Consider the following 17,200-nt stretch of genomic DNA (forward strand, 5'->3'; position numbering starts at 1 on the left):
GAGTTGTAAGGAACTATTTTAGCTGGTGTTACATATAAAAGTCAACTTAAAGGAATTTGAATTGCAAATAATAAAAATACCACACTGGTATGCTGCACACTAAGTGATATCAGAGTGGGATATTTCATTGGGGGTTTTTACTCAGCTTTTTTTTTTTTTCCTGTTCTTACCAGGATTCTTTTCGATTTTCCTGCAGTAGTGATAAATGTCTGAAAAATGAAAATAAATGGCTGACCGATGAGCAGAAAAACTATAGTCCAGAAAATGCTAATGGATTAAAGACCAACAAGTAGCAAGTCAAGAATTACCCCATAAACTTGAGAGCAGCAGAAATGCACTAAAAATGTTTAAGGCCTTAAAGACACAAATAATGTGTGCTTAAGAGAAATGCTGAACACAAAAACTGTTGTTTGCTCACAAAAATGCTGCACAGCACAGCTTTAATCTTTAATTTACAGAGCACAGAGCCAGTAATTCCTTTGTTCTAGCTTTCAAAATGCGGGGATTTCTTGCTCATTTTGGCTTTGTGTGTTTGCGTGAAGTCCACAATGGACCCTTGTGGTACTTTCCTGTACTTACTTTAGAACCTGGGCAACTGTGTTTGGTCCATACCACTGGCCAATAGGCTTTCCCTCTCCAACTCCCATTTGAGCTGCAGCATTTAATAAGAACAGAAGAAGAATTTCCTGTGAAGTCTTTCACTCAAGCCTTGGTGTAACTGGAATGGTTTGAAGCTCACTACTTACCAATTTGATGGATGGAATAATAGCTGTCTTTTTTGTCGATGAAGGCGTTGAGAAGACTGATGTACTCCTCTCTTTGTTTCTGGCCTTTGGCCCATCTCCAATCTGAAAACAAAAAGGTCAGTTATGAAATCTGTCAAAAACAAGCCTCGTTTCAATTCACTGGAGACGGGCTGTTGGTGCCACGCAGAGATAAAGTCCGCCTTACCTCTTCCTAAATGTCTGCACACCAAGGCCTCGCCCAGAATCATCTGGCCACACCGTAACATACATCCCCACCCCGTGTCTGATGTTGGTCCGGTCCCCCCTGTAACAGATTCATGGGTCACCCATAACTCCTTTTGATAGCCAGAGGTCACATTAGAAACGTGTGACAGAAGTTATGAAGACCAGAACTGACCAATCGGTGGGAAGTTTTTTCTGTATGTGAACCACAGGCGTGAAGTGACATCTGATAAAATCTCATCTTTCTCTACAATACAGACATCGGCATATTACAACATATCCACATCATAATGACAAAACAGAGTGGCTGACTTTGTGATGCGTTTCGTAGGTATTGAAATTTTCATGCGAGAAGATTCAAGTCCCACCTGTGAGTGCATTGTATTCTTTGCCCAAGATCCACACAGGCTCCGAGGTCTCGGGAAAATCTTCAAACTCAACAAATCGAAGTGTGTCGTATGTCAAGGTAGCTGCAAAAAAAAAGGAAAAAAAAAGGAGGAGGAGTCTGAGGGAAGATAAAGCTGTTTTCACAACTCAACTCGGGCAGCTTACACGCTGACAGCTGAGGTGGTTTATCTCTTGCTGTGCAGTGCATGTGAGTGAGGACCATATTCAGACTTGTCAATAAATGTCAGGTGATCACCAGCATTATCACAGGCCAATTATTGCAGCTGATAAACATGAACCTATCTCTCAGGGAGTTCAGATGGAGTATCCATTAGTTGCTGGAGTGAACTCTAAACCACATCCAGGAACAAAAATTTGGGGGCTTTTAAGAAACTGATTAAATCAAGTGTTCACATTTGTTGCAGTGTCCTGCCTTTAAGCACTTAATATCCAAACCATTCAATTCAATTTATATAGCACCTAAATCCCAACAACACTTGCCTCAAGGCACGTGAAACTGTAAGGTAAAGACCACACAATAACACAGAAAATCTCAGCAATCGGGCGACCCACTATGATTTAGCACTTGGTGACAGCGGAAAGGAAAATCTCCCTTTTTACAGGAAAAAACCTCTTGTTTGTAGTAACTTCTCTAAGTCAACATATAATCTTCTGCAGACTGCCTGCCATGCACAGGATCAGCAATCCAAAGCAATGGACAGTGCACAAGAGAAGTGAAGGGAGTGCATGCAGGACGGAGTGGGTGGAGAAGGGTCTGAAGTGGTTTATGTCAAATGGGTAGCAGAAAGAACAAAAGGGAAGGTTAAGAAGATGGTAGTGAGACCTGCTGAGATGCATGGTTTTGAGACTGTGGCACTGATGAAAAAACAGGCCGGTGATCTGGAGGTGGCAGAGCTGAAGATGTGAAGACGCTAGATTTTCATTGGGCGTGACCAGGATGGATGAGATTAGGAACACATACATCAAAAGGGCAGCATACATGTCACAGTTGGGAGACAAACTGTAAAAGTAAGGCTGTGAAGGTTTTTGACATGTGCAGTTGAGAGACAACAGATATGTGGGCAAAAGATGTGGAAGGCTGAAAAAAGGAAGAAGACAAAAGATGTGATTTATGGATTTAGTGAGAGAGGACATGGAGATGATTGGTGTGACAGAAGTGGATGGAAGACATAGTGTGAGATGGAGGTAGATTATCTAACATGAGGACTCCTAAAAGAAACAGTCGAAAGAAAGAAAAACACTGCCACAAGACCAGGATAACCTGTATTTGTTTAGAGTCAGGTTAATGTGGTTAACGACTGTCTATTTGCTTCTTACGATTGCTCACTGCTTACATAACACGCACAGCGAAATTCCCTAAAAAAATTGTTCTCAATTAAGTTTTTTCCTGTTTAGTTAACCCCAATCTGAACCAGCCTATCTAAGCATAATCTAGCACACCCTCTAAAACAACCAGAAAACTGCCTTTTGAGTCATGAGCAGCTAGTAACCACCAAGAAAATGTATGAAGCTGAATTAAACTCTGGAAGTAGCAGCCTTGCTGGGAGCTAGGAGCAAAGAGCAGGTACCATCTGGATCCTGTAAGCCTCTGGTGCTTCATTTTAAATGTGAAACAAAGTTGGAGACAGCAAGTCAATCAATATTTGAAAGACAGGTATGAAGAGATCACTTTTATATTGAGAGGACTTTATTTTGAAAGGCCATGCCACTTGAGTCAGTGAAAAACACTCATCCATCAGTCTGAAAATGATTCTTCCATGCTCGTACTTTAAACTCAGAGTCAGACAATTTTACTGATCCAAAAAAAGCAATTCATTTGCAACTTACCTACACAACCTACTTGCAAAATAGCAATAAAGTGAAGAAGATGGACAAAAAATACATAATAGATTGACAAAGAAATGTGTATAAAAATTAGCAATCATAAAACCAAGTTATTCTAAATGACCACTGCAAAAGTTAAGGGATTTAATAGCTGATACAATGAAGGATTTTAAATATCTCTACTTGTTCTACAGTGGGTTACAAGGTAGTAACGACCTGTTACTTCCTGAACACAAGAGATAAAACTTGGTCATGATGTTTAATAATAAGTGAGCACAAATTTCTCTGCCTAACCTGCCTAAAAGCTAAAAACATTAAACGAGCAGATACAAGGAACTATTAAGGGACTTTCAATAACTGAATAACAAAAAAACATAAAATTTAATTTTTGTCCCTAAAGACTTGATGAGGATGGTCAATGTCCAACCACAATAACAGGCTAGATTCAGGCTTCTCACTGCAGCTGGAAACACTGCGCTCAAAGCCAAGATAAACTTTAGTACAACAGTAACAAACATCAATAAATGATCGAGTTCTTATTAAGAACAGCATAAAACTCCCATTAAACCTGTTATCAGACAGTAGAAAATATCTTAACATGCCTTAATATTCCCACCGAGCTTTAAAAATACGTGTTGCCCACATAACTAACAAGAGTCAGGCTAACAGCAGCTTGATAACCGATGTGATGGTGACAGCGCATCAGCAGGGATGCTCATCTTGGGCGTAACAAAACGTTAGCTAAAAAGTCCAAAGATGTATAGAGGACAAATTATTTAGAACAACATATGGCATCACAAGAAACGACACCTTAATAAATGTTTTGTGGTGAAACCACAAGTTGTCAAAGCGGGAATCCCGCAGATTTAGCAACAGTAGCAGCAAGCTAACGATAATTAGCAGTTAGCTTTAGTCATCACTTTAGCAGCTAGCGTCACCGAGGCAGGCTGCCAGCTGGCGACGCTGATCCCAAAGCGACAGAGCAGAAGTGCCACGGCCAGGTGTTAAAGAGTGATGCTGTAGTCATTATAACTTCTAACGAGACTGCTAAGGGAGTAAAATATCATATTTTCCTGTAAAATCTCGCTTACCTGCATCCATCCCGACGGTCTTCACCCGATCTTGTTTGTTGTTCTCTGCACTCGGACACGCTGGACCAATGGGAAGAGAAACCTGCTGCGGAATCCGGAAACAGCCGGGACGTTTCTGTCAATATCCAATCGAATCTGGCGTGGCGGCTTTAAGACCAATCGGGAGTGCGTGACGTATCCATCCCGTGGAAAGCGGTTTCATGGTGCGTTCACGTACACAAATAAACACCAAAGGTGCGTTCAGGAGAGACCCTTATTTCCCTGCTGTATATAACCAACTGAATGTCAAAACATCTGAAGAGACACGGTCTTTAGAGGTTTATATGGAAACTAATTTAAAAAAAATAAACCCAACTGTTAGAAAATATAGACTTATAAATGATGAAAATTGTAGTAGTGTAGAAGAGTGTAGGTAAATGGGCTGTAAACAGCTTACATCAAGTCAAATGAGGCCAAATTATTTTCTGAAAGGTTTCCCTGTGAATGAAGACCCCAAAATCAGACTTTATTTATTATAAAGAGATATTTCACAGTTTAACACAAATAACTGCTTGCAAAGATGCATGCTATTTTGACCCACTGAATGTGGTTCAGCGGTAACAATAGCCTTCAGTGTTTATGCAGTTTCTTTGCAGCCTACACATACAACAGTAAGTTTACATTTGAAAACAATTCAGTAAATGATGTGCAACTAGAGATCAGTCCTGGGATATGAAACAAAAAAGACTGAAACATAAACACTGAAAAAAAACCCACCTGTAAATACAGGTGTTTTCATTTCATGCACATAGACCACTAATTAATACTTTGTAATGAGGAATCATTTATTCAGGGTTTACAAGTGCTCATCCTTTGGAAAACAGCTGAAAATCATCATTAATGGCTCCAGACTTTACAGATTGCTTTAAGAATATTTTATTTATGTCTGCATATTTACAGTCAAAGACCATTCACAAACATTTATGTATTTAACATGCCATATAAACAGTGAAATTATTCATGGAATAAATTCTACTCACGAAATGAAAGTGCTCAGAAAAAAACATGTTGCAACTCACTGCAGTTTCAGTACAGCAATATAACAAACTCCCTCACAGTGACCACTGAAGATGAATTAAGCTGCTGTACATAGAGACTTGGTGTAAGCATCGAAGCCCATTAAAAAAACTAAAATGTTCTAATTTTATATCCTAATAAAAAAGTATTCATAAATAACTTGGGATAAAGCTTAATCTCAGCTTCAACATTTGTAATCTTAATGTTTACTATGGATTCACCAGGTAGAATAAATGTATGGTCTACCCTTTTTATAACAAAGGTACATTTCACCCCAAAACCAAAACTGCATTGATTCCCTCTGGTCTATGGTCTTATTGATCCTTCTAGAGTTTGGATCAATGCCACCTGTTTCATCCAACTGTAGAACCAATAAGCTTATGCCACGGTGAGGATTACTCCTCCTGGAGTATTGATCAGAATGTAATCACACCTAAACACAATGATCACCTAATGGGTTTCCATCCAAATTTGTTTCATCAAGGTCAAGGTCACATTTGCCATTTTACAGATAACAGCACACCATGCATCGTTTTGCAGAAATCATGACAGAGTTACTCATTTAAAAAATAAATAAAAACTATCTGCAAACCTTGTTGTCAGTAGTTTGATGAGAGACTGACTTTCTTTCTAAAAGGTTACTGTTTGTTTGTTTGTTTTTTTTACAGTTAACATTTGTTAACTGTATCGCTGGAATTAGCTATGGTAAATTTTTATTTAGTAAAAAGAAAATGGTGAAACAGGGCTGATGATTTAGCGTAAGAGGCATTGCTGCTGAGTTTTCAATGCTTTGAGCATCAAAGGGCCGTTGTCATTTAATTTTTATTATTTTCAAGAGAAAGCAGACATATATAAACCTGTCACCTCCAAAAACAGCAACTCACGCCTGAATAATGTAGACTGACATACAGCATAAGAGGGCCAGAGGAAAATCTGTCAATCTGACATTGGGACGAACTGTCACTTTAAATGCTTTCAGAACAATGTTGAAGAGTGACTGTAGGAATGGAGAGAAAATGTCAAAGCTGCTGCCAATCATGATAAGAACAATAAAGGCCTGAAACGGAGAATGTGCTGTTCTGAGCATTTCAGACTGCAAAGTCAAAAGAAAAACAAATACACAAACCATGTTTTTTCTGATCCCTCGATATCAAGGAATTTTGTACAGTCCTTAGTTGGTCAAAAATATGTTGAATTTTCTCTTTATCTAGCATGAACTATTACAGCCCAGGCGAAAAGTGTAGATTTCCTCTAATACCAAGTTCTCATGAATGGCCACAGGATCTCGCAGATTATCCTGAGTTGACTTCTCTGTGTATAGGGCTAGTAGTTACCATTTGGTACCACTAGGAGCAGCCAAATCCCTGCAAAACAGGCACCAAGACTGGAAGCTGTGCAGTTTGATGAAAAATGAAAAGCTAAACTTGCTCACAAATGCAGTTTTTATACGTTTGCATCCGATGTGTGCCATTATATAACCATTAATAATAAATAGACAAGGAAGCCAAAGACGCGAGGAAAGTTCGCTGTCTGTGAAATGGGTGGGTGTTCATCAACGAGGCTCAGTGCAAATAAATGTAAACATATTCCAAAGCAGTGGGTGCTTTAGTGGTGTTGGTGGTGTGCAGTGCCGGGCAGTGTGCTCACAATCCACTGTGTCTCTTTTTCTTTCACTTCTCGCGGAGGAGGTGTAGCACGACCGTCTTCAGGTAGTGTCCAAAGGCACAGACAGCAGACACCAGCCAGTGCGAACAGAAGTTTGGGTCAGTGCTCACCACGCACTTTGTTACATCCACCTGCAGGGAGACAGAGGAATAAAGATAAGTAAGTTTCACACAAGTGGCAACCTTTGTGGCTGAAAATAAAAACCAACCAAGATATCCAACTTTTCAGGAGAAATCAACATCTTCACCACCTGCTACAGAAAACAGTTTGAGCCAATTTCCCCCCTTTATAACAACTGTACAAAAGATTTATTTATTTTTACATAATTCACCTGTTGTATGGTTATAATCACTTTATCACTAATCCGGCCCACTCAACATGTGACATGTCACAATTTGAGCTGTTTGTGAAGTTTGTGCTACTGCTTAGGTGAGTCAAATGTAAGTATTTTGTGTTACTTAACTCTAACAAGTAGATATTTGTGTCTTCCAGATGCATATTCTGTGAGTCATAAACTGTATATAAAGAATGAATGTAGCAACCATAACATCAACCATTTGTTTTGGCATTTTGAAGCCACCATGTAAATATTTTGAAGCTAGAAGAGACCGTATTTGAATAAAAAACTGTAGTGCTAAGTTATTAGCTAAAGCTAGCTTTTAACAAGCTGCATCCATATACTGTGTGTACGGTAGCCCTGAAAGGTCAAACAGACTGCAACTCAAAAAAGTACCAGCAAATAGGAAAATGCTGCAAAACCACACAAAACACAAAGGAAGTTACATGAAATACAACAGAAAACAACAAAATCTAACAAAACACCATGGAAATGTTTCTGGGGAAACAATAACACTCCCTTTTTCTATTATGCTTTGTTTAACGTTCATTGTGTTTTGTGTGCTTTTACAGCATTGCTGTAGTTTCTGGTCTTTTCTTAAGTTACAGTGCACTTGACCTCACTCTCTGTATGGGTGCAAAGCAAAGACACAAATACCTGCTTATTAATTTTAAGTAGCAGACTAATAAAATACTTGTCATATGATGCAGGTTTAGAACCCAGGAGCCAACTCTAAGGGAGGGAGCGCTAAACACAAAACACACCTTTAAGAGAGTTTGATAAGCAGTCCCAAAAATACAAAGTCCATAAGACTACTGACAAAACACAAAGGAGAGACAACACACTCACACACTGAGGGATAATATCATGAGGATGAGACAGTTGAAATAAGGCAGAGGAAAGTTAAGAGTTTAAATTAAACACTGTCCATAGAGGGCCAAACTGTTTTGGAGAAGGCTATAAACAGCATTTCTAGTGCTATAAAGCTGACTTGTTTTTCAGTTGATTGCTAATCAGCTAACTAACTTTAATCAATAACCTGGCACAATACACCTCTAGCTAAAAAAAAAATCAAAGCTGTCAGTGGCTGGTAAGCTTTCTTTCAAAACAGAATTCCACATATCATGATGTCACCATGGCCATGTCCATCGTTTATTTACAGTCTATTGTTTTAACCCTCTGAAGTCTAAGTTGCACTGTCCCGGGCTGTGAGAGTGTTATTTTTGAAAGCTGTTCTCCCAAGTCTTGGTAATCAGGGGACAAAAATAAATAGAATAGAAGAAAGTAAACCTTCTGACTGACACACATCAAAAGCTATTTTTACTTTTTTTCCCCCAAAGAGTCCTTTTGGGGTTTTTTCCAAAACAGATGGTTAGAGTTTCTCTTCGTGAATGATGACTTGGTTCTCACAGGGTTTAACAGACACAAGAAGACCTTACAATTTCAACATGTGTCCTTCATTTTCCACTAATCTGACAATCTGCAGATATGCAGCTAGCCCACAAGAATGCCATTTTAAAGCCAGAGCCCACACTTAATTCTGAGCACTGCTTACAATACGAGGCCATCTACTCAGACTTTTACAGACAATGAAATACCACAGAGAGTGCAGTTTAGTGTCAGCTCTGACACTAAACACTTCTCCTCCTTCAGCTCCTGCCGCTTCTCCCAGTCACACAACGTTATTTAGGTTTTCCCCGCACACTGACATCATCTGTCAGAGCAGACGTCTCTGGGTTAGAGTGAAAAACAGGTCGCTCATTTGTACTCAGGAGGTCAGTTATACAATGCATCGCTCTCCATTTCGTCACACTCCACTTCTCTCTGAACAAAACAGGCTCGGGTGCCATGTTTCAGAGCGCACGGGCCTGTGGTTCGCTCTGCCGGAAAGGCATTAATGTGCTCTTTCCAGCAGAGCAGAACGCGGACAGAGGCACGTTGTCAGGCATCGTTCCATTTCACACACTGTTTGTCCAGGACTTTATCAGATAGGCTATTCCTATAAACACAATTCTGCAGAAGAACATCCCCTTTCTAACTGAACCATTTGTTCCAGGTTTTTCCTTTTTTTGTAAACAAAGAATTCTAGTTAATTTAAAACAAAAGGATATTGCGATTCTGATCTGGGTGGCTGTAACACGTTATGACACACCAATTACAGGTGGAGCATGCTGTTTTTAAATTAGGCCGACAAGCACTGAGAGGATTAATAACAATGAAATATAGTTAGCTTCACTGATTTGTTTCCTCCCAGCCTCTGCTGCTGTTGTGACGAACTTCATCACAGCTAAATAAAATAAAAATGTTATTTTTGAAATGAATTTAATTTAAAGTATTAAATACAATCTTTTTGGTTTAACTTCAATTGAGCCAAATTCGTCAAGGGGCAATTTGCTCAAAGCAGATCGTATAAAACACAAAAAAACAAAAACAAAAGACACACACACACACACACACACAGAAAAATCAAGGTTAAAATCAAAAAAGGTTCAAATCAAAAGTCAGACAGACTTTCGGCAAGCTTCAACCTTTTCATGCATGAATTATGACAACCTCAATCAGCATTTTTTTCTTAAGTATTTTTATTCATCTTTAGGCATGAAAAGAAAAGAAGAAACTTAAGAAAAAAATCCTGATTGAGGTTGTCATAATTCATGCATGACAGGGTTAAATAACAATTACAATGAAACACGTCATACATCTATAGTAACATTAAACGCCCAGTGGGTGGCAGGGTATGGGATGACACATCAGTGTCCAGTGTGGTGGTTTATGTGCACGTATACCATCAAAACTGACACAAATACAAGAAAATAGCCTTTGAATAGCTGTCCACTGTAGTGACCACTATGTGTGAAAGGGTTAAGGGAATTCTGAAGTTTATTTGACCAACAAAAATGTTTTCATTTAAAACTGCTTTATGCCCACAATTAATGTGATCAGTTGAGATTACTTTGCTAGGCCTTAGGAGTAACTGACCTTATGTATCCACTATAGTTGACCTGGATGCCAAAAAGTTCAAAAAAGGAAGAGCTGTGAGTGAAAACACAAAGCAGTGAGGATGAGCCAGGGAGACCAGCAGCAGCTTGGACTGAATGATAAGAAAATGCTGCTTCAGAGGGAGTACTTAGATTTAAAAGTATGCATGTGCTGTCTTTCTTTAAAATAAACCCTATTTGCTTCAATAAAGTTGTTATCTAATGAAATAAAAATCCCTGTACGCTGAATCACACACGCAGACACACACGTTGCGATTGACAACCACCACGCCCAGCACAGGAGGATGTGCGCTCTCAGTGAAAATGTGAGATCAAGCTGTCAGTAAAAATCCTGAGCTCGGTAAATCTTCAGAAAGCTTCTGAAAACATGCAACCGTTCATTAACATTTGTCGGTGTATGACAAATAGAAAAGACCTGCAGGTGATGAACTGGAATGTATCACAAAGGCTGTGTGAAAAGAAAAGAAAAATCGCCTCACGTCAACTCAAAGCGCAAAACTGAAAAGCGGGACTCTGAAGTTACATGTCCACACAAAGCTCCAGTTTCAATTTCAACCCTGCTCGAACAGCCTAAAGCAAAGTTTCTGACTGCATGTAAGTAAATCACACATAGCGTGGGAAAAGGGGCAGGTGAGCGCCACACTATTTTTACAGCAACCATAAATCCCTTCTACACGTTCACCGTCTCAGATCAGTACATTTTTACAAAGAATAAAATATTTCTCAGCATATGTGGAGGGAGAGTTTCCTAATGTACATACACAGATACCTGAATATGTAACATAGGTTGGTATTGGAAGAAAAAGTCGTTACAACGTAAGAGAAAGAATGCAACAATCAGATGATTATAAATGAGCAAGCAACTGGTGACAGTAAGAAGGAAGAACTCCCTTTTATCAGGAAGAGAGCTTCAGTAGAATCGGGATCAGGGAGGGGCAGTCATCTGTTTTGCCCGGGGGAAAAAGAAGACTGAAAAGAGCAGCAAAGAGAAACCACGACACGTAAGCAGGCTGTGGTTGGTTAAAGTTATAGTCATTGTGGGGAACTGCATTAACTTAACAGACTAGACTAGCTGATGGCTTCCTCTCTTCTTTGGTTTTATGAGCTCTTACTGACACTTAACCGAACCCACAGATGCCGGCTGTCATTTTCAGTTACTTGTCTCATAGCTGCCACATAGTCGTACATTTATACAGACTAACACACGCTTACGGAAACATACAAACAAGTAATAATAAGTCGTCCTTACCCAGCCTCCTCTCTTTTTTAACCAGGAAGTCAGGCTCTTGCGGACAAACTCCCCCATGCAGTCGACAATGGTATGGACCATTGCTGGATGACCATGGCGTACACAGTCCACCGCCAAGGCTCCCGCCACAGCGTACAAGGAAACCACCTTTCCCCATGTCACACCTTATGAGAGAAAAAGAAACCACATCTTTACTTAAACCTATGGAAGCATCAATGTCCTGCTGTCTGATGTGTGAGCACATACTGAAAGTCATTATTTCATAAGTGGAGAGACCCTGCTCTCCACTTGAATAACTGCAGTAGGATTTAATTCAGCAAATGTGTCTGTCAGCAGCTTTCTTTAAAGGTGGATGAACAAATTATCCAATCTCAGCAGGAGGCCTGCAACGGGGAAAACCCAAACACCAGACCTGGGACGGCAGGCAGGCAGAATGCCTCGCTAGATTAGTGAGCACATCATTTCTCCAACCAAGCTTGCATGCTCAGTAGAGCTTTCTGCCGCCACACCATTTACAGTCAGTGCTTCGGACTATTTTTGTCGTGTTTATATGTCCAACACATACAAACCGAGCCTCGGCTTCATCCATCTCCTCTAACTGTCGTCTGATCTCTTTGAAGAGGAAATCTGGAAACTTGCAGGATGATACTCTAAAGTTTCTGCATATTTCATACTGCTATCAACATCTGATAGGTCAGGAATGTAGTTTTTTTGAACTGTTCAGAAAGATTTTAAATGTTTGAAAAGGACATGAAGGTATGAAGGTCAAATATAGTGGAAATTAAGCTGTACTCGATACTCGATAGGAAGTCAACCAAAAAAAAACATTCAAGCCATACTCGAGTATGATCTCCCTGCTGCTACAAAAACAACACTATGTAAGTTTTAGGTGCTGTGAATGAGAAAATCAGCTGGAGTTAAATAAGGCTTTCACTTGTGGTTACTTTTACAATAAGACACACAACATCAGAAGGGGTGTAAAACATCTATTATTATATTATTATCTATGTTTACTTTTATATAATTAATATGTACTTAGTAGTACAGGAAATGGAAATTGTAACAGTGTAGTCTGTGTGTGTGTCGACTACATGACTAAATGACTACAGCTACACCGTTGCGCGGGTTGCGTTACGATGCCTGAACATATTGCCGCTGTAGTTTATCTTTGTCGTGCGGGAAGCCAAATGACATTTCTAACTGTGCTCGTGCAGATTACACAAGTTTGTGGTCATAATCTGCTGTTGCTCAGGACTTCCTCTTTGTTCTCTTCTTCTGTCGGCACTGCGGTTTGTCCATGTTTACACTGTATTCACTGATACGCAAGTTTTCAACATGAGACTGAGACGTGAGACCTTTTTTTTTTCCCCCTTTTTTGCTCGTGGTATTGAATTCCCTTTGCAAGTTATCATAATCAGTTGTGAACTGTGAGAATTAAGGCAGATAATCTTTAAGTTCGCTACGTTTGAATTACTAAGTAACTCTGAACATTACTGAGGACCAGACTGACTGGATTTTCTCTCGTCTCCAGCCAACTGTTCTTTACCTTTTCATCAGACTGCTTTGTTAAAAATTCCCTGAAGAATTACCCAGCTGGGACTCATGTCTGAACTCCTTGGGTGGGGTCCAAACTGTCTGTAACAATCACTCGCTCCACCATCGTGTTAACCTAATATGGACTGAATGTTTTCCCTCCAGCTCCTTTCATTTCAGGGGGATAATGGCAGCCCTAAAAATGTCTCTCACTAATGGAGAATCCTGTGGTGAGCCTAAATAAGAAGTGTTTACATGACAACGGGTGGCATTATCACTTATACAAAACGTTTTAGCCATTTGTAATTTGTAAAGTAAAGTAACTCAGTTCTCTAAACTTTCAGTACATCTTTATTTTTGTCTGTCTCAGGCTTCCTCCTTCCCAGTGATAACCAAAATACGTTCCCTTTTTTCATTTTGAAGTCCAAGTTAGTACAGGTTAGACCAGTTAAGAAAGCACCAACGTTAGTTCCTGTGATGCAGATCTGCATGGCTTGATTTTCCAGAGTTTGACCTACCTGTGGAGAAAATGTCTGCAGCGACAGCCAGGAAGGCATCGGACACCACGCTCTCCGATGCCACTGTGATGTTCAGCTGGCGGGCGACGTTACGGTACACATTGGGACGAAGGTACTCCAACTCATCGCCTGTCCAAAACAAGAGAAAGCAAACTCAGTCAAAGCTCTCACTTTAAAAAAAAAACTCTCAAAACAAAGCTGTGTGGCTTTTAAAAGTAACTATTACACATTATAAGCCACAGCTATCTCGTCCAGTAGCTAGTCATATGGCTAGTAAAGGCAATTTTGACCACCTTAGATAATGCCGTATAAAAGATATGACTTTTGAGAGATATTACTGAATAAAATACTTTGTATTTGATCTAATTGGAAAAATGTCGTCAATTGTTTTGATTTACTGGGGAAGCACTTTTGCTCAGTTAGACACCCTGGCTTGGTCAAAGAGCAAAGATCGTATATTAAACATGGACAATGTCACTGTGAAGTTGAACCCAATGTAAAGATACCCATTTCCTTAATCATGTCGTTCCTGAAAATGGCTGGAATTGACCTCACTGAATGCAAATCTACTTCTGGCCAAAAAAAACCAAAAACGAAAATAGTTTAAATTATGCGGCCTAATTGAAAGGAAACAATAATAATGTTCTTTAATTACTTATACAGTGATTTTGATATCACCAATAAACTGCTGGTTAGCCTACATTCTGCTAATGCGGGCTAATTGGTCGGTTAAGACTTCACAACAGGGCCTGCTTCCATGGAACTGTTTTCAAATAATAATGATGACAAATATATTGGGAGTGTAGCTACATCAAAACAGGAAGTCACGTGTTAGCATTTTCACCGTCACCATTTGACAATCACAACACAGCCATGCCCTAAAGGATATCACGCTTTACTGCCCCTTTGGACTCCAGTGTGGATCATAATTTACCTAATGAACATCATGTTGTATTTAGTAAGAATTGAAACTAGGGATTGAATTCATAAACACATCAGGAAAGTGTTTGTAGAAGTCATAGGTGCAGAGAGCAGCGGAGACATTTTCTCATAGATTTCTATAGAACCAGACGACTGTTCAAAAGAATCAGGTTTAAAGCACTTCTGTGCTGGTCTCACTTTTCTAACCCAGAAGCTGTTTCTATCTGTTACATACATTCATTTTACCTCTTGGCTGTTCCCATCTTTGTATTTTAAATCAGGGTATGACAGCCACGCACCGGATCTGAATAAGAAACAAAGGGACACTGCCCGGTGATAAAACACGGGTTTATCATCTCTCTGAATCTTAATGGAACCCTTTTAACAGTAAACACTTTAGTGAAACTATTAACTGAGCACTGTAGAAAGACTCAAAGCAGAGGAAAAGAGCTAAACTTTCCAAAGATACCAATAACATCCTGGAGTCTCTGACCCAGCCCAAAAAACTCCGTGACATAAATGTTTTTACACAACATAGTTTTTGTTGAGATTAAACAAACCAGATATGACATATCAGTAAGTGAGCTTTTAAGATGCTGGAATTAAGTGAGTTTGGTCAGAACATGGCTAGACTGGTCCTCCTTGCTTGGAGTTTTTCTGTTATTTTGCCAGATATTAGTCTGCTATCAAAAGAGGTGAACTATTTATGAAAAAAAGTCTCATTATTGTCGAAGTGTTTTGTAACTCTATTCTTAGAAGGGCACAAGTGGTTTTGTTCAGTTTCACTATTCAGCAACAGTGTACCCCCTCCAGGATTTTCAAAGCTGAGCAGCCGAGTTTCAACATGAACTTCCAGTGAATTATCTGGAGGTGGGAAGTTCCGCACGCATGGTAAAGTGAATCCTCCCAGAGGAAGAAAATCCACCACACCAGTTTTTATACTGGGCCAGCATCCAGAAAGAAAAATATTACGCAAACTAAACGGTGACCTTAGCTTTATTATGGGGATTCCTGGGAATCACGTCATGATTCTCTAAATAATAAAGGTGTTCTCCGATAAAGTCGTTTACGTGTTTATTTATTTATAAGTATAAATATAAAATAAAGACATATCTTTATCATAAATCCCAATCTGGCCGTTTAAACGATTAAAATATAGATATATTCAATAGAATATAGAATATTGTGGCATTTGGCTGCACAAAAACGTGAAAGGTGAACTCAGCGCTCCCGGAAACCATATTAGGATTTAGCAGGAATACGATACATTCTTGAATATTAAACACACATTTGAGGGTGATCGCGGGTCTCTGTTTGAATTAAGTGTACTATTGTGCGCAAAAAACGCACGAACGTTTCCCGAAAACTTACCCAGCCACAGCAGGACCGAAGATATCTCTCCCAGTGTCCCACCTGACGCAGCCAGTCCGTGTTCAGGCTTGGACCAGCCGATCCCGGCACGGTTCAGCCTGGAGTGGATGTATTCCCTGCACAGTGCTTTGGCTTGGGACACCAGCTCCTTGTCGGTGGGCGAGCGGTCAAACACTTCAGAGGCAAACACAGAGGAGCGACGCAACATCTCCATGCCCCCGTCACCCTCCTCTGAGTGCGCTCCTCACCTCACCGCCTCCACCGCCTCGCTCAGCGGCCGCTTCTCCCCAGTGGACGCCCCCTCTTCGAACCTTCTCCTTCTGCCCCGTCTCTCTGCTAAGAGAAAGGAAGACTTGTGGAGATTATCCTGCAGAACAAACACGGGGATTAGTTTGTGAATATCTTTTGATAGCCTAGATAAAGCTCCAGGATCCAAACGCAATCAAAGTCTGTCGAAAACCCACAACCCAGGATGGACACTTCAAGGAGAAGCTTGGCACTATACCTGAAAAGTTGTGTATGAATCCTTAAAGGTGTGCGGACATCAAACATCATCCAAGCACACTTACCCGAAGTACTATGTCGAGAAGGTAAAAAACCCCGACATCCTAAGTGTGCTGCATTTTAATCTCGCGGTGAGTAGAAAATGTTTTCACTTTTAATGAGTTACTACCACGCTGAGTGTAAAAAATGCTTTCCACTTACAGTCTGCAGGCAGGCTTTCCTTCTAAGGGAACTTATTGTGGAGTGAAAGGCGGAGATAAGCTGTAGCAACACAAGCACCGCCCCTCTGCCCCCGACCCACCTCATATAAAAGACACACATACAGGACATGACCCAGTTGTGTCTCAGCTGTTAATCAACAACTGTTTTTATTAAAGGTGTGTCTACAAGACAAATTGTAATTTAAACTTAAGTAGTTCTGATTTGTTGAAAGCAATGAAGCATTTAATGTAGTTTAAATGAAAACAAAACGTGCGTGGTTAAATCAAGTGTGGGATCATACTGGAACATGAGAGCGGTATTTAATTAACTGAAAGCAGGTTGTGAAGAGATTAGAGGCAGTTCAACAGTAAAATGTTAATAAAAAGCCCTCTGTCTCAGATTAGAAAATGAAAACGGACATGATGAAAGCAGTATTTCAATTTTTTTTTTTGCTGTATTATGTGATGTAATCTTTTACTGCACACAATTTTTCTTTCACAACAAAGCCAAACCCATTTAATAGCCACCATTAAATCGCGTGACTTTCTGACAGCG

General features: G+C 39.9%; 2 protein-coding genes across 6 annotated transcripts in view; both read right to left on the reverse strand.

Annotated features, from left to right (window-relative positions):
• The window catches only part of atg4b (autophagy related 4B, cysteine peptidase), an 8,978-nt gene extending 4,508 nt beyond the window's left edge, over window positions 1-4,470 (reverse strand). The window contains exons 1-6 of the mRNA XM_005727195.2: window positions 4,292-4,470; window positions 1,337-1,438; window positions 1,144-1,215; window positions 952-1,050; window positions 747-848; window positions 580-652 (exon numbers count right to left, since the gene is read on the reverse strand). Of these exons, the coding sequence (XP_005727252.1) occupies window positions 580-652; window positions 747-848; window positions 952-1,050; window positions 1,144-1,215; window positions 1,337-1,438; window positions 4,292-4,301 (458 nt within the window). The 5' untranslated portion in view covers window positions 4,302-4,470. The remainder of the gene's footprint in view (window positions 1-579; window positions 653-746; window positions 849-951; window positions 1,051-1,143; window positions 1,216-1,336; window positions 1,439-4,291) is intronic.
• Window positions 4,471-5,182: 712 nt separating this feature from the next.
• On the reverse strand, window positions 5,183-16,666 carry boka (BCL2 family apoptosis regulator BOK a). Of its 5 annotated transcripts, none has more exons than XM_013909297.1 (5): window positions 16,646-16,666; window positions 15,941-16,276; window positions 13,649-13,777; window positions 11,598-11,761; window positions 5,183-7,143 (listed from the first exon to the last, which is right to left on the reverse strand). In XM_013909297.1, exons 2-5 carry the CDS (start codon window positions 16,152-16,154, stop codon window positions 7,018-7,020), a joined length of 633 nt encoding a protein of 210 aa, XP_013764751.1. In that variant the 5' UTR covers window positions 16,155-16,276; window positions 16,646-16,666; the 3' UTR covers window positions 5,183-7,017. The 5 variants fall into 5 exon arrangements, with proteins under 5 accessions (XP_013764751.1, XP_013764753.1, XP_013764752.1 ...); XM_013909299.1 differs by having other exon boundaries at window positions 15,941-16,273; window positions 16,646-16,665; XM_013909298.1 differs by having other exon boundaries at window positions 15,941-16,273; window positions 16,510-16,660.
• Window positions 16,667-17,200: the final 534 nt, after the last annotated feature.

Source organism: Pundamilia nyererei, unplaced genomic scaffold (assembly GCF_000239375.1).
Source record: "Pundamilia nyererei isolate P.nyererei 1_Seehausen unplaced genomic scaffold, PunNye1.0 scaffold00023, whole genome shotgun sequence".
Taxonomy (NCBI): domain Eukaryota; kingdom Metazoa; phylum Chordata; class Actinopteri; order Cichliformes; family Cichlidae; genus Pundamilia; species Pundamilia nyererei.